This window comes from Zalophus californianus, chromosome 7, assembly GCF_009762305.2.
Source record: "Zalophus californianus isolate mZalCal1 chromosome 7, mZalCal1.pri.v2, whole genome shotgun sequence".
Classification (NCBI taxonomy): domain Eukaryota; kingdom Metazoa; phylum Chordata; class Mammalia; order Carnivora; family Otariidae; genus Zalophus; species Zalophus californianus.
In genome coordinates, this window is record NC_045601.1 from 45,697,500 (window position 1) to 45,715,739 (window position 18,240).

Genomic DNA, 18,240 nt, shown 5'->3' on the forward strand with positions numbered 1-18,240 from the left:
GATGCAAAGAGAATCTTCAGGATTTTACCACTGAACCTCATCTCCATGAATAAACTGGCTGTTCTCACTTCTCTCTCTTCTTTAAAATTAATTTGTTTACTATCAAGTAAAATAAATTATCAATGTTCATGAACCATATACATACATCCCACAATGACTCTATAAAGTGAACAGCCATGCAACCATAAATCAAGTAAGAAAAAACAATCATTGGATTTCTGGGTCTGCAATGTTGATTTATTTCACCTAGACAGTCACACTGATTATCTTTTAAAACTGTATTCATTTAGCTACTGTTCAGATACTAAAGTGCACATTATATTTCAATACAAATGTCTTTTATGGCCTGAAATCTAATCACATTCTGGAAATCAGTATCAATATAGAGAACACATAGGCCATAGAAACAACCCATTCTTAAATTAAACCCACTAACAGTCCTCAATTCCCTGGAGCCATCCAATGCTATTTCAGAATATCCATGATACAAAGGTCAGAAGGTTCTAATGAAGTTAGTTTGAGAAGTGGTTGACAGAGCATTGGTTAAATTTTTAAAAATTAACTGTAGGAAATGATTTCAAAGAAAGAGATATAGTCACACACGTACACACACACACACACACACACACGATTACTATTCAGATCAATACAAGGAAGCTATCGATGAGTATCACTTGAACTGTGGCTACAGATTACCCACAAATCTCAGACTCCTAGACCTTTCTGAAAGCCTACAAGATCAGAATCTCTACGGAGTGGGGCTATGAAATCTCTGTTTTAACAGACAAACCAGGAAATTTCTGTATGTTGAAAGTCCAAAAAACCACTGTCACAAACAATGTGTATCTTGTTTAAAATAAATGCTTCGCCTCACCTCAAGGATGATCATTTGGGGAAGGGAAACTTGGGATGGATCTATGTAAAAGGCAGTAGAAATATGTCTGGGATGTAGACAGAAGCATCTACTTATACTGTGAAATAAGTCAACCTGTTAATCCACTAAGCTAAAATGAAAATTGTTTGCAGCTTACGCATCAGAAATTTCAGTTCTCCCATTCATGAATTGAGGTTGATAAGCTTCTCTCTCTTCCTAGAACACATGATGGCTCAATAACATAACATGCAAAAGGGCTTCACTTGTCATCAGACAACTGGAGCATAACTGGGGTAAGTGGTTCAGAGGAACGTTTCCTGAGATGCAGTGTGTTCTGGCGTCGGGAATCGCTAGCACAACACCTGTCCCATCGATGGGGCCCTGTACCAGGACTACTTGCTTTACTTCAGACCCACGTTGCCCCGCAGATGTATTTGATGGTAAAATTACCGAGTGTGGAATTCCTACCAGAAAGTGTCAGTTGGCTTTGCTGCTACAACTGAAAGACTAGACAGACTCAGCTCGTCACACCTGGCAGGAGGCCACCAAAACTGGTCATATCATTGTCAAAACTGTGGCTAAGACTTCCTTTCCTGAGTACGCAGGATGGAGTAGGTCCAGAGACCAAATCTCCCCTGGCTAAAGTTGGTTTAAAAAACAACTAAGTCACAAAAATTAAAATTTTAAAAACCTTAGCTCTCGGGAAACAATAGGAACTAGATCAACTAAAATTCCAGAGAGGGAAGAGCCTTTATAGGTGAAGTATCCTGGCTTGCTTTCCTGGGTGCACTTGGCAATTTTGGGCTTAGGCCAGATTTTGAAACTTTCGGGCAGGAGAAATGAAAACTAAAATGCACACCAATGAAGGCAAGAGCCAATGGTTCCATTTCTAAGGACTAAGGAGAAACAGACCTCCTGGTCTCTCACTGGAATGGGGATGAAGCAGATAGACTTGAGTCATGTTAAATCGAAAACTCAGTTTCAACCCAGTTCAATCCCTAATGGAAAACTAAAAGCTAAAAGAGTATTAAGGATTTTTCATTTCTAGAGCGAGACAGAGCAGGTTCTGAATCAGAGTGCTAACCTAAAGAGTTGCCCAGGGGAAATTTCGTTTCATCTCTACAACTCCTGTTTCCCTTGTTATGAAAGAGTACCTACCTCATCAGGGTTTTGCTAATCATAAAGGAGATAATGCATATGTAATTCTAAAGGCAATATCTTGTATACAGAAGGTGCCAATACTTATTTACTTTTAAGCACAAGATTTCCTTCCCTCTACCCCACACAAACCCTACTTTGAGAAGAAATAAGGAGAAAGGAGGAGAAAAGGAAGGTCTCTCTCCAGACATGTGTCCTCTCCTAAGCCCATGGCTGTGGAGTTACGAGCCCTTGGAAGAAAGGAGTTCAGAGAGGCAGGAGGTGGTGAACCAGGAGCAGCCCTGGGAGAGGAGAAATCCTCTCCCAATGCAAGGATCAGGCCCTTTATATCCTTGTGTAAAGCTGCAGCTCAGGAAAGTATTAGGTATGTTTCTTAGGAAAGATAAACAGAGCGATGGTCCAATGGAAGTAAAGGCACAAGAGGCAGCCAGCACCCCCAAATTGGGCACAAACACACAGGGATACACCAGCGGGTCTGCAGAATCTGGGGGTCAGAATCTGATGGGTGGCAGCATCCACACCCCCACCCTGTGGGCCCACACTGACTGCCCTGCTTCCACTCAGCCCGCCTGACTACTAGAAACTCAGGAGATAAGTGAGCAGGCAAAAATCCATGAGCAGCAATCAGCAGTTGGAAAGTGTAACTCAAAATATCCCTTCCCAATAGCTACAAATAGCATATAGGCCTGCTTGGGATAAACTCCACAAGAAATAAGCAAGGCTTATGTAAGGCCCATGTATCTGTACCAAATGACAGGAACGAAAACACAAATTAATGGTGAGGGTATAATATCTCTGAATAGGAAGACTCAATTAGTGGTGATGTCAGTTTTTAAATGACTTTTTTTTTTTTAAAGATTTATTTATTTATTTATTTATTTGACAGAGAGAGACACAGCGAGAGAGGGAACACAAGCAGGGGGAGTGGGAGAGGGAGAAGCAGGCCTCCCGCCGAGCAGGGAGCCCGATGTGGGGCTCGATCCCAGGACCCTGGGATCATGACCCGAGCCGAAGGCAGACTCCCAATGACTTTTTAAGAATAAAGCAATACTCAGCAACATTCCAACACAACTTGTCATTACAGTTTATTAACTTATTTTAGAAATTATGGCAGGGTTATAAGAAAATATATCAACAGAAAAATATGTCATTTTGCCTAAGTCAGCTCATGTGCATGAAATTGATTAGAACAAGATCGTGTCTTTTTTAATTTATTTAAATGCCTATTTAAAATGGTGGCTATTCGATAAATGGTCTTGGGCCAATTTGTTATGTGTTAGAAAAAAATAGTCTTCTTACAACATAAGATAAATAAAGATATGATTTATGAATGCATGAAAATACTTGTGATAGCAACACTCAAAGTTAGACACAAAACCCAGAAGTCATAAAATGAAAGTTTGACTCACTACCTAAGAATTAAAATCTTACATATGAAGAAAGACCATAAGTACCTTTTTTATAAATGACAAGGCTTCTATTATAAGATGCTAACTTGATCACATCTTATGACCTCCTTTTTGGCCCAAGACCTTTGGAATTTCTGAATATAAAATAAAAACTGTTCCCTAATTATATGCCAAAACAAAGAGAGGAAACCTCTCCTGAACAGAAACTGAGGAATCCCAGCAAATGGAAAACAGGCCACAGATGACAAATGATGTAAAGACGGCATATTCACAGTTATTAATCACTGAAGTTTTTCAATAATGATTCAACGAGAGTTAAAGATGAAAGTGTACAATTCAATATATTTCCTTCTGAAAGTGCTTTCTTAAACTATTTGCATTCTAATCTTCATTCACGTCCCAGATGAACTTCAGGGGAAAATCTTTCATCTCCCTTTGGAAAATCTTGTCAAACCTTTCATTCTGCTCAACAGTCATGTGATTTTTCCAGTCTCCAATGGTACCTGGGAGGAAAAACAAGGAAATTGCATCAGTGAAGATTCCGGGAAGAGGGGGCATGTTGTTGGGAGAAACATTTTTTGCACTTTCATTTTTCTCCCCACTAAGGCCCCCGTTGACTCCTGCACATGGCCACGACCCTTCACTCTCCCACCTCCTGGCAAGGGGGCAAACTCATCCTCACAATTATGCTATAATTTAAGATAAGTAGCCAGATTTCTCAGCTGTCAGCCACCTGGAAAAGAAGAAAACTCTGGCAACTTGTTTACTATTGCATTCCAGGCTAGCATGGGCTCTGGTAGTTTACAGAAGTCCTTTGCAATTTCCATAAAATCAGATATCGATGAGCTAAATTTACTGGTGAGGACATGGATGCTCAGAGAGAGTTTTAAAATGTCACCCAAGGTCCCACACTTTGGAACGGCTCACCTGTAATTATTCCCTCTTTGCCCACTTTAGGTTTACAACAGTCTTACTTTAAACTTCAAGACACGGAGTCTTGATGACAAACAGAGGCTGACCGAAGGAGGGGCAAGAAAAGAAGCACTGATCTTAAAACACACTGAACTGTAAACAAATAACTAGATACACTAAGGAAACTGGAAACGCCGCGCTAAAGCTAGTGTGAATGACATCCCGTTAGATCTCACCTAAGAGAAGAGTGCGTGTGTGTACACAATAAACATATGGGGATGTGCTTCACTTCCACAGGCGATTTGGCTCCTTCTATTTTTCTTCTTAGCCATTTCAGTCTGTCATTTTCAGGTGTGTTAAAGATGTAGGAACACAGAACATTTTCTTTTTTCAAAGAGAAACAAGTTGCAGGTGCAAGGACAATGGCAGTTGAGAAGGGCCTTAGCATCTACAACATGATAGGGTGTGCCGGGCATAACGGGGAAGGCAAGTCCCCACCTCATGTGGGCTCCCAGGTAACAGTGTTTCATATTTTTGAATTGAACAGGTAAAGACATAGGAAGAGATTAAGTGAAGGAAATACTAATTTAGAGAAATCAAAGCGAATATTTCTCGCTACTTGACATAGAGGCACAGAACCCTATGATTGAATACAAAATTTATGTCTCTAATTCTGTATTATAGATTTTCCGTGTATTAAGTTAGAACATCACAACATATCATTTAGAAAGATTGTATAATATAAAAAAATTTTAACATGTTCAAATTCTCAGTTATATAAGGAGTCATTCATTTAAAATCCCACTGACCAGAGGTATGAGATATTGAGACAAATGAGATATTCCTATACATTTTTGTGATGTAAGAATCTGCTTTACAGAGAGACACATGATAGTCCTGCCCAAGATCAAAAGGACAGCGACTGTGTGTTCTTCATTCAGCCCTGGTGGAGGTTTAGGGTAAATCACAGAGATGCAAGAGCAGCTAGTGATGGCCGACAGACCCATCATTACCTCACCATCACGTGCTGAGCCCATGCTGATGAGGGGAGGCAGTCTAACACTAAATGAACATCCATTTTGTGGCAGACATTGTGCTAGGTATCGGTAGATTTTCAGGGGGCCATGGAGAAGACCTTGTGATTGTAGGTTACTCATCAGATTCATTTGGGGAACAAATAATGTAGTCTCCTGAAAAGCACCAAAAAGAAATCAGAAAATCATCTGTCCAGAGACATGAACAGGCCCATGAGGGCTCTGTGTTAGGAAAGTCCGCCAACAAGCTTAGAAGCTACACCTGGTCCATTGGTTACCACAGTGCAACATGGCCACTCACTGTTCAACCTCACCTTTGCGAAGGAAATGACCTTTTACATTCATCCCATATTCTGTGGTTATTATATTGTCGTAATTTGCCAGTGGGTCATACTTCATGTTCTCAAATGTGACCTGTCTCACAACAGCATCCATATCCTCCTCACTCAATTCTTTCCCCAGAAACTTGCAGATTTTTAACACAGAACCTCTGAGATCCTGAAATAAATCAGAGTATGATAAATTATGTACATTATAAGAAAGAAGATTTACACAAAAGTGACAGCTAAGTATTTTTATGGGAGTGAAAAACGTAGGTGCTTATGCTGGTTAGAAAAATGGACTTGGACCATGAGAAGTGACTTGCTTATTCCTTCTTGGTAAATTAATCTTTCACTTTGTACTGTTTTAGAGCACATTTGGGTTCATTTAGGATCACTCATATTTCATTTTATCTGTGTTAACTCAGCAAGTATTTGGGAAGTAGGTACTATAGGTCAGACACCGCCCATGTGATGGTGCAAGGGAACAGAGGCACAACAGGGAATCAGTGCTGGGAATTCAATACACAAACTTATGGACAGAGAGTAATTGTGTAACAGAATTCAGAGAAAGTCTCAGCAAAGATGACAAATTTGTTCTGGGAATTAAAGCAAAAACAGGAATTTTCTAGATAGCCAAACTGAAGGTATGGAGTCCAGGCAAAAGAAAGAATATATGCAGTGTTGGGGTTGCATGGAAGGTGTGAGATACCAGGTCACAGGACTATCAGAATTTGAATTTCCCTGGTGGAGCTTTGCAGGCGCATGCCTGGGATGAGAAAGAGGGGAGGGGAGGCCGGAGGCAATGGAGAGGCCATATGGTGAGTAAGGTACAAGGCTGGCCACATACCTGAATCTCTCTTTGGTAGGTGATACGGACTCAACAAGAGAGTCTAGGCTTGGTGTCATGAGCTTGGAACAGGTGTAACAGAAACCAGTGACAAATACTCAGCAGGTGGTAGCCCTTAGGCTTGCCTGCCTTTCAGCTCTCTCTTCTTTACTGCTTAGAGATTCCTGGTGGTGTTCTGGCAGCAGTGCCCAGACCCCTGCCAGTAATGATCCTGATTGACCCAAGATCCTCATGGCAATCCCATTGTCCTCTACAAAACATTCATCTAGGATGGTCACATGACCCAATTTTGGCATTGAAACAGAAAGATGAAGTCAAACAGAAGTTTAAAAGAGTGATTTTTCCTCCTAGAGAACAGGTGGGAGCAAAGCAAGGCAAGAAAGCCCTTTCTTCTCCCACTTCCCTCTCTTCCTGCCATACATCTGAGGACATGACTTTGGAGCTACGACCATCTTGCCACTATGAGGGGAGACATCATTGCCACACTAAATGTGATAGGAAGGAAAGACAGAAAATGCTTGGGACATTCACGATACACTTGAGCTGCCACAACCAACATCAGGATAGCCTGCCTCTGGGATTCAGTCAATAAGCAATAGATGTTCTTCTGTTTTAAGGCATTTATAGTTGAGTATACTGGGAGCTGGATTGTTTCTAATCGTACACAGACATTTTCATTTAATTTTTCTTGCAGTGCTTAACCATATACAGTACAGATAAGATTAAAGTTTCCCATGAGATGCATCCCAGAATGACGAAGATAACATCAAGAATGTTACTAGAACCAATAATGCAGAAAATAGATTTCATAATCCATGAAAGAGTGACCAATAATCTGGCTCACAATAATCAAACATGTGTATGCCCACAGAAATAAATACACAATGCCTCACACACAGACAGTTTTTGAAAAGAAAACTCCAGTTAATTAATTGTAAATGAAAACCTGGTAAACAAAGTACAGGAGTGATAAAGAAAAATGTCTCCTGTACACTTAATCTGGGATCTCAAGTTTGATATTGTTTTTGGGTGTTCTACATATGAACTATCAATTCATTTGGCCAGGCTGCCTCGCAGCTACCATGAAGTCACCAATGTCATGTTTTTCACCTTCTTCATCTCCTCATACATCAGGAACTGAATGTTGAAGAGGCTTTTGTGCTCATACCAACCTCTGATGTGGTCAAACCAAAGGCTTTCTAACACTCTGGGAAAAAGAGAGACATATTTATGTAACTATGTGGAACAGGTTGAAAGTAAGCTGCAGTGGTGGGAGGTGCGGGAATCTTTGTAACAAAGAAGGAAAAGGAAGTCTATTGCTAGATTTCAGATTTCCCCTAGCACCTGGTTATGGGAGAACTATCCACCTTCCCCTAGGAAACAATTACATGAACCCAAGAAGCAATTAGTCTTTTAAAAATGCATTTCATATAGACAGGAAATCATCTTCACATGGGGAGTGAAAAACCAAAACCGGAAAACAGAGGAATGAATCCTCTCCTTTTTGCTCCTCCCTCTGTCCCCAAAGACACACAGAGCTGTTTTCCTGCTGCATGCAACATGAAGGCTCCCTGATGAGGCACTTCAGCTCTGCACAGAGACTAATGTTAGTTAACTCTCCTGTTCCAGATCATCATCTCTACCTCTGCAGGCCTTGTTCCTGCTCAAACAGCCACACTGTCTCCTCAGAAAAGAATGCAGGGGGCACCTGGCTGGCTCTACGATAGAGTACGCAATGCTTGATCATGGGGTTGTGAGTTCAAGCCCCACATTGAGCATAGAGATTACTTAAAAAATAAATAAAAATTTAATGAAAAATTTTTTTTAAAAGAAAGGAATGTGTATCAGAACTTTGTCAAATAGAGCTCCTGGGAGGTGCCCCGTGCAATATACAGGGCAAAGCTCCAATCCTGTGATCTAAATTGACATGCTTCTCTCTGAGCTAGACCAGAAAACCGTATGCTCATGAAACCCCTTTTTCATGGTTAGATGTAAACATTTTCTGGTGATATAAATGTAACTTGACAGTCTCCTGAGAGGGAGCAGGAGTAAGCAAAATTTGTAAAAATGACAGGTCATGGTCATCCAAGACAACCCTACCAACTGGCTTGAAACATTGATTACTGACCCCTGTTCAACTCTATTTCATCATCCTCTCTCTGCCAAATTCACTAAGCTTTAAAATTTACCACAGGACACCAAACGTATTACTTATGCTATAAATTTCAGTTACCTCTTCCGTTGAGAAATTGTTTCATGAATTCCTCAAAGGTACTTGTAAATTGTAACATCACATTCTTTGCAAAGTGAAAATATGAGCACATAACATCCTTAAGGTTTCTGTATACATAAATAATCTGGAAAGAAAGGAGGTATTCATTATTTCTGATGCTTTCATTCTCTCATATTTTTACCCTAATACCTTCCAATTGGATGAAGCCTATTGTTTTAACTTTACACTTTCCTAATCATGTCACGTATATACTCAGCCCTCTTTGTATTTTGGGTTTCCCCTTCTCAGCAATGCCTCTCCCTTTATGATTGGCCAGTGACTTTCAATTACTCCTCAAGACACACCTCACATAGTACCTCTTCTTAACTCACCCTGACAGAGAGCAACAATAGTCTCTTGTCCTACATCAATAAGCTAATACATGTGAAAATGTCTCATAGCTATAATATTATAGAACAATAGGAAAAACTTACTAAGATATTTTCAAATCATCTTAGAAAATTTAGAGTATGCTTTTCATCCTTCAGCATATGGTTTACATAATTCTTATTTATATATCTTCATAGTGTAAAGTATAAGTACTTTGCATACAGAAGTTACTTCAGGAGCATTGAGGGATTCATTTTAAAAATTGTTTATTTTAACCAATCAGAAGACATACTTTCAAAAACAGCTAAGCAACCCAATGACATTAGAATACAATATGTCACCAATCTCTGTCCAACCCACATTTAAATGGCTTATTCTCTGTGTGTACAGAATATTCAGGGGCCCTGAATGAAACCTAAGGCTTGCATCTTCATTGTGAAAATAGCATGTATATATTTTATGACTCTTTTGGGAAGCATCTAGGGAAGATTTCATTCACCTGCTGCCTCCCTGCACATTGCCTGGAGCCAACCCTTAAGCTAGGAGATGAGAAGATGGATATCAGCCCTGAGTGGCCCCACTGCCCTGGAAATAGAGCTCTTCACCGAGGGCATTTACCTGATATCAACAAACTGGCTGATAATATCAAACAATTGTCAACAGTGGTTGATATCTCCATAATGAAATAAAAGATTGTCCTAAATTTGAGAGAAGAAGTTCTTTTCATTCCCTTGCTGTGACTCTTCAAGTCTCCTGCTTTGGCTTTGAGAATGGCTTCTTGTCATTAATCTATATGCTTATGTCAAAGTGATATGGGCACAATGGTACAACTGAGTCACTTATGCCACATGTCTTGATCCTAACCCTCTTAGGTAGATAATGATAGTTATTAATATAGGGAACCTGGGAAGAGGAGTGGTTTGAAGGTAAAATAAAAATGCCATTAGGATATTTGAGTTCCATATTTGGATAATAGAGTCCATGGAGATATTTGAGATCTTTATAGGCATAATATAGGAAATAGTAAATAGTTTATAGCAATCTAGAATTAAAGGGAGATATCAACTACATAGGCATAGTATTTAAAGTTAGGTGATTAGGTAATATACAACGGGGATTCACAACAGAGGAAGAAGAGGAGAAGGCCAGGCCAAACACCTGGGAATCATCAGTTGTCAGAAGTTAGACAGAGAAGGAAAAGCCAGTAAGTAGGAAGGAGCAGTATCGCAGGATGCCATGTATAAGGTAGAGAAAACCTCAAATAACACTTCTTATTTATTTATTTATTTATTTATTTATTTGACAGAGAGATAGGGAGCACAAGTAGGCAGAGCGGCAGGCAGAGGGAAAGGGAGAAGCAGGCTCTCCGCCGACAAGGGAGTCCAATGCGGGGCTTGATCCCAGGACCCCGGGACCATGACCCAAGCCGAAGGCAGCCACTCAACCGACCGAGCCACCCAGGCACCCCTCAAATAACACTTCTTAAACAGTAGAGGTATCACCTTCTCCCACAAAACACCAAGGCCCAAGATGAGAGTGCAACAGGTTAGGTTAACTCATCTTCTCGATGTTGTCAAGGACTTAAGAGTCTCCCACTTTTCTACTCTGACATGTTCACCCTACTCCCCATGCCAGATGGCTACCACTTTTCATCCCCATGGTCTCTTTAAGAGTGAAGAAACCTTTTGTGAGAAACCACAGAAGAAACTTCTTCCCTTGAATCGTTGCTCATAAGCATGTCCCTTACCTGTGCCTGAATAAATCACTGAAAGCTGCCTGGCACCAAACCCTGGACTTGGACCAACCAAATGGTGCCCTTCTCCCCAGGCAGGGATGAAACCATCAAGCCAGAAGTGCATAGAGGGTACAAATCCAAGCACAATGGGAGTTCTGATGACATGAAATATGAGGAGAGGGAATGGTCATTGGGTGGGAATCCAACAGTATCTGCTCTAAATGTCCACTGAGACAGGCTGAAAACCAGGAACTTGGCAGTGTCTGAAACACCAGGAAAAGAAAATGTTTAAAGAGGTAAAAAGTGATCAACTACATCAGATGCCAGTGGTAGGCCAAGAAAAATGATAAGAAATGATTCCTGCATTTTGAAAATGTTGTAAAAAATAAGTGACATTGACATTCAGGATTCAGTGAAAGATTGGAGTTTGAGGGGGCACCTGGGTGGCTCATTCGTTAAGGGTCTGCCTTCGGCTCAAGTCATGATTCGAGGGCCCTGGGATCAAGCCCCGTGTCAGGCTCCCTGTTGAGCAGGAAGTCTGCTTCTCCCCCTCCCACTTCCCCTGCTTGTGTTCCCTCTCTCGCTGTGTCACTCTCTGTCAAATAAATAAATAAAATCTTAAAAAAAAAAAAGAGTGGAGATTGAGGCTAAATTCTTTTAAGAAGTTTACCTCAAACAGGAAATGAAAGGCAGTAGCTGAAAATTGAAATGGAGCAAGAGAAATTTTGTTTTGCTGTAAAAATGTGCCACATGAAAACATGGTTATGGGCCAAATGTAATGATTCTGTAATCACAGGAAATTGGAGATGAATGAAAAAAAGAAATTATATTGCTCAGGTATAATCTTTGAGAATAGAGCAAGTTTCTCAACGGTGGCACCATGGACATTTTTCCCAGATAACCTGCTATAAGAGCGACCTTGAGCATCATAGGGCATTTAACAGCATCCTGGGCCTCAACGCACTAAAGACCAGCAGCATCACCACCCTAGCCAAAAATGCTCCAAATATGCCAAATATCCTGTGGGGAACAAAATGTCTACCATTTGTGAAACAATGGGGTAGATAAAAGGAATCCAAAAAGGGATCCAAACCATGAGTGGAGAGGCAGATATGTAATGAGAACAGAAATAGTCAACACATCCTTTTCTTCTTGAGGAGGGAAGGCAGTGAGTGGAGGTTTTGGATGTGGAGGTCATTGAGCGGGAACCATTTACTAGGGGCTATTTACTGGGAGAGGTGGAGCAGAATGCTACTGAGGTTTGAGAAGACAGAAGACAATAGCAAACAGTCATTCTGGAAAGGGGGGGAAGCAAAATATTTAAAAAGTAAAATTTGAGAATCGAGGCCATAAAAGTAAAGAGAAGATACAACTTTCAAGTGTCTTGGTTTTTTCCTACCACACTACCAGATTCATGAACACAGGTACAAATATACAATTATTGGGTTTCACTAGAATTAGGGGTTGGCAGCTGATCATAATAGAGTTGAATGGAGCAAGGGAATTTAGACAAAAGGGATTTGAACGTAAAATATGGAGTCATTGGTGAATGAGACGAAATTGAAGATATGCGTGAGAGAGAGAGAGAGAGAGAGGAGAAGTGGAGGGGGAGGGGACAGGAAATCTGAATGTGGCGACCGGTCACTGCAATGGACACCTGAAAGGAGTGGGAGGAAAAGGAGGCAGCTCTCCGAGAACAAAGGGCTTGAAGTCAGGATTCAAGTTACGGCAATTGCTGGTGACCCCTTTGTTCATTCATTCAACTCTACTACCTGCTGGACACTGTTCTAGGCATTGCAAACTCCATCTCTCTCATGGGTTTACACTCGGGCCAGAAACAGACAACAAATAAACAAGTAAGTATGTATTACATCAGATGGCAAATGGTGTCATAAATAAAGGCAGGTTAATAACACGTTATAAACTCCGGAGGTTGGTGGAGGAAAAGGTCACTGGAGGTGAAGTCAACACTGAGAATTCTGGCAGGGCTAGGGATATGAGAGGCCAGTGCAGAGCCTGAGGGGTCAATGAGAAGGAGGCAATCCTGCACTTGCATGACCCTGAGAATGAGTGAGTGCCTCCTTCCTGTTGACCCCTCTGGGGCAGTTTGGCTCACCCTTGTCTGGCTCTGACAGAAGACCATTCACATCAGCTTTGAAATAATCCCATGAGCAACAGGAGTAGAGGTAGAGAGAAAGGTAATGAGTCAAGAGCTGAAATTATCAATGGGTAGAGGTGACTAATCCAGGGAGAGGGAGAGAAAATCCCACAGTAGAGACAAATGATTTCTCTGAGGTTCCTTTGGATTTCCAAGAAACTAGTACATTTGAAGAGAAAGTAGGCAAAATAGGTGAACTGTGAAAAGGAAACAGGGAGGGCACACAGAGCAAAGAAGAAGGATTTTATATATACTTGCTATATATACTTATATAGCCTTTTATATATACTTGCTAATACAGCTGATTCAAAAATGAAAGGATATATATTATATATGATATTATAACACACTCTGGAAAGTAAATTAAATGCACACATATATACTCTTTCATTTTTTTAATGGCTTCATTACTTGTATAATCAGAAAACAAAGGGTGCAAGATACAAATCCAATACTATAAGATAAGAACACAGATGGCTATTGAAAATTAAAGTAAAGGGGTGCCTGGGTGACTCTGTTGGTTAAGTGTCTGCCTTCAGCCCAGGTCATGAGCCCAGGGTCCTTGGATCGAGTCCCACGTCAGGCTCTCTGCTCAGCAAGGAGCCTGCTTCTCCCTCCACCTGCCACTCCCCCTACTTGTGCTCTCTCTCTCTCTCTCTCAAATAAATAAATAAACTCTTAAAAAAAAAAGAAAATTAAAGTATGTAAAATGCCACATTTGTGAACAGTGGATGAGTGAACAGTGTCAACGTCCTGAAACGAAATGAAATAATGAAAAATAACAATTATGTCTCAGCAGTCAGAGTCTATTTCTTACCTTGGCTTTTTTGTTCTTCAGCCCACTTGGAACCAAGTAGTATGAGAGGTGGGTAGAGAAGAGACGAGGAGATGGTCTTTCCCCAAAATCCACTTTTTGACAGTTGTACTTGAAGAAGGGGACTCGATCCATGGTTTGCAGTTTTCCAGTGCCTTTGTGATGTTCCTCAAAATAAATCAGACTTAATAACTGCTGGAACCAGATGGTTCCTGTAAAAGGAATAACTTTGTTTTCAATGATGCACAAATTCCTCCAAAATGGAGATAGATATGTCATCAGTTTTTTAATCAGAGTTTGTCACTATAATAAGTACAATGGTAATTTCATCTGAATGGAATTCTTAATGTATCTAAAATGCATTATGGGTGAAAGAAAACAAACATGGCTTTTCTTTTTCTGTTTCAGGAGATATTCCATTTGAAACTCCATGGGCAATTTGTCCCACAAATTTATTCTTTGACTCTTCTGTGTTTTCTTCTGCTTCATATACAGGAGTTTTGAATGATCTTCTATGTCTGCCTTTCTATTTCCTTCCCCAATCCCACTCCTAGAATATGAGCCAAAATAAGCAAAGAAAAAAGGAATTCCACCGGAGGAGGCACTTTCCATCTTTCCCCCCTTCCCCACGTTTCATTCTGTGCCCACGATGTCCACTTAAGGGAACAGTGTTCATTATAAATCCCTAAAGGAGGCCCTGGGACACCCACATGGAGACAGGAAGGGAAAGATGATGCCTAAAGTTGGACCTTTCTTTTTAAGTGGGATGTGACAAATTCTTACAAAGACTATTTTGCCTAATTCCACTTAGAGTGGACATTTGTCACAAAATATGTGGGTGTAATTGCCTGGTTTAGTTTCCTTACATTTCATTTGCATGCTTCCTATATGGGACTATTAAGGTTTAAAGGTCATGCTTCTGACATATCCAGGCAATGCTTTAAAAAGACTTACCACAACAAAAAGTCACAGATCCCAGAAAGATTCAAATCAACTTCTAAAATGAGCATTTCAGAAGAAATGGCCACTTGACAATTCCCATCCTAGGCTTCCTTCCTGAGACCATCCCATCACCCATTCTAAGTAGCAGCACCCAGTGAGCAAGATCATTGTCGGGCACGCATCCCTTGCTGACAGGCGCAGGTGGTGTGCCCCTTATCTGGTCCTCGCAGTACCTTAATATTGGTGGTTGTAGTCCTCTAGTGCTGCCCAGGGAAGACCAAAGCCACATGGGCCTACATGTTACCACAGCTGGAACTCAAACTCAATGAAAACTCTTTGTTAGGAAGCTCTAAAAGGCTTTCTTACATCCTTTCACCTTTCCCAGATAACAGACGCTGCTACTGCAGAAGGGATCGTAGCTTCAGGGTAGCTGAGAAGTTATCTAACATGCCACAGTTCTGGAGAGACTCAATAAGAGGATGCAAGAATCTCTTCACAGATTCAAAAATTCAAATGTCTTTAGCTTCTTCTCCCACCTCCCCTTTCACAATGTGTCCTTCTCTCTCTCTCTCTTTCCTTCTTTCTTTCTCTTTCTTCCTTTTCCTTTGTTCTCCTTCCTTCTTTCCTTCTTTTCTTTCTTTCTTGGCCTATTTGATGGTCAGATGTTAGCATGATGGGATACTAAGCTTTTCCCTTCAGTTCCTGATATATTAACATCACTGATTCACTGTAGGCCCTCCCCAATCTGTCTATTCCTTTATCTCATTTCCTACTTCCATTCTATCCCAACCCCCACCACAGACAAATAGGCTTTGGGGTTTAAAGTGCATTCCTTGATGGAGTGTTCTTATGAAATATGTACTGTTGTATGTGTTTGTATTTTCAATCCATGGGCAACATTTCTTTCTGTTTGTCACTGTGCACTGTGGTTTAACATTCATTTATATGCTATGTCTGATCCATTGTCTAATAGATGCTGTTTCGAGGTGTGCATTCCCACACTGACCTATCCACTTTCCCCCAACAGACACCCCACCCCAAACAACACTGCAGTGTACACCCTCACTCATGTTCCCTGTGCACCTGCATGAGATTTTCTTGGCAAATAGGCAAAACAGGAATTGCCTGCTACATCTGGATTGCAGTTGTCCAGGGAGTGCCAGATTGCTCTCCAGAGGTGCTGCTTCAACTACTCTCTCAGGGGAAATATGCTAATGCATGTAGATTTCTGTGCACTCCATGTCAGCATTCAGATTAATTCACTCCTCCAATATTTGTCAGTCTAGTAGATGTAAATTAACATATCATTGTTTACCAGTTTGGGGAGGGGGGTGGTTGGTATTGGTGGAGGGTGTTTTTTTCTGTACATTTTCAGCTCATTTCTTTGGCTCTTTTTATACTCAGATTGCTGTCCCCTACTTGTTGATTTGTAGTCCTACTATGTTATAGATATTACTTAATTTTAAATTGTAGACGTTGCAAATATTTCTTCTCTTTCTGTCACCTATTATACAGACATCACCAAGATAAAAAGCTTCTGCACAGTGAATCAACAAAACTAAAAGGCAACCTTCAGGCCAGGAGAAGATATAGGCAAATGACATATCTGATAAAGGGTTAGTATCCAAAATCTATAAAGAACTTATCTAACTCAACAACCAAAAACAAACAATCCAGTTGAGAAATGGACAGAAGAAATGAATGGACATTTTTCCAAAGAAGACATCCAGATGGCTAACAGACACATGAAAAGACGCTCAACATCACTCATCGTCAGGGAAATGCAAATCAAAACTACACTGAGATAACACCACACACCTGTCAGAATGGCTGAAATTAACAACACAGGACACAACAGATGTTGGCAAGGATACAGTGAAAGGAGAACACTCTTTCACTGTTGGTGGGAATACAAATTGGTGCAGCCACTCTGGAAAACAGTATGGAGGTTCCTTGAAAAGTTAAAAATAGAACTACCCTATGACCCAGCAATTACACTACCAGGTATTTACCCAAAGGTACAAAAATCCTGAAATAAAGGGATACATGCAGCCCCCATGTTTATAGCAGCATTATCAACAATAGCCAAATGGTGGAAAGAGCCCAAATGTCCACTGACTGATGAATGGATAAAGAAGATGTGGTATATATAATATTACTCAGCCATCAAAAAGAAATGAAATCTTGCCACTTACAATGATGTGGATGGAGGTATAGTGTATTATGCTAAGCAAAATAAGTCAGTCAAAGACAATATGATTTCCCTCATATTGTGGAATTTTAGAAAAAAAAACAGATTAACATAGAGAGGGAAACTATAAAACAGTCTCTTAACTACAGAGAACAACTACAGAGAACAGAGGTGAATAACAAGAATCATGAGATGGGGGGCACCTGGGTGGCTCAGTCGGTTAAACGTCTGACTTTGGCTTGGGTCATGAGCAGGAGCCTGCTTCTCCCTCTGCCTCGACCCTCCCCCTGCTTGTGCTCTCTCTCTCTCTGTCAAAATAAATAAAATATTTAAAAAAAAAATCACGAGATGGAGGAGATTCTTAAGAAACTGGGGCACCAACAAGGTAATGACCCATTTACAGAAGGAGGTAACAGCCATTGAGACCAAGCTTGAACAGAAATGCAGTGACTGCCACAATCTGCTGCAGGTTTGCAAGATGCAGGACATCAAGTTGGCACTGTCTAAGGGCACTATGGATGACATTAGTCAGGGAGAGTGTAGCTCCCAGGGGGAGGATTCAGTGAGTGGTTCGCAGTGAACTTCCAGTAACTCTGTGTGAGAGGCCCTCATTGAGATTGACTATGGTGACCTGTGTGAAGAGCTGAAGGATGCCCAGGCTGAGAAGATCAAACAGGAAATGAATACACAGCAGCAGAAGCTGAATGAGCAGCAGAGTGGGCTCCAGCATATTGCTGCCCCTAACATGAAAGCCATGGAAATACTGGAAAGTGTCTGAGACAAGTTCCACGAGACCTCAGATGAGTTGGGGGACACCCAAAAGCAAGCCAAGAAAGCCAAGCAGGCATCCAAACAGATCAAGAAGGAGCACTTAGACTGCTTCAGTGCTTGCTTTGAATCTGTGACCACCAACATTAATGAGATCTACAAGGCCCTATCTGGCAACAGAGTGCCCAGGCATTCTATTTCTTAACTTGCAACTTCTTTAGAATAACTGGGGTAGTATAAGCATGAATTAACAAACACATAACTGTCTTCTAGGAAGCCTGACAAATTGCATGTGAGCAGTTAAGCTGTCCATAATGACAAAATGAACAATGGCACAAAGTAAAAGTCTAAGAGAAAACATTCAAATAATGGTTGACACATAGAAAGTGCTAACCCAGCCTTATGAATCATCATTTACATATATATTTTGCCTTTTATTAGTATCCCTCACTAGCCATATGGAAATAATCTAC

General features: G+C 40.8%; 1 protein-coding gene and 1 pseudogene across 1 annotated transcript; one reads left to right on the top strand and one right to left on the bottom strand.

Annotated features, from left to right (window-relative positions):
• Positions 1-3,151: 3,151 nt before the first annotated feature.
• On the bottom strand, positions 3,152-15,097 carry LOC113927869 (amine sulfotransferase-like). Its single transcript, XM_027604038.1, has 6 exons — positions 14,941-15,097; positions 13,870-14,078; positions 8,791-8,914; positions 7,668-7,762; positions 5,702-5,885; positions 3,152-3,944 (listed from the first exon to the last, which is right to left on the bottom strand). The coding sequence occupies exons 1-6, from the start codon at positions 15,095-15,097 to the stop codon at positions 3,823-3,825; spliced, it is 891 nt and encodes a 296-aa protein (XP_027459839.1). The 3' UTR covers positions 3,152-3,822.
• An 8-nt stretch (positions 15,098-15,105) lies between these two features.
• LOC113927870 lies at positions 15,106-17,972 on the top strand (annotated as a pseudogene).
• The last annotated feature ends 268 nt before the right edge of the window (positions 17,973-18,240 follow it).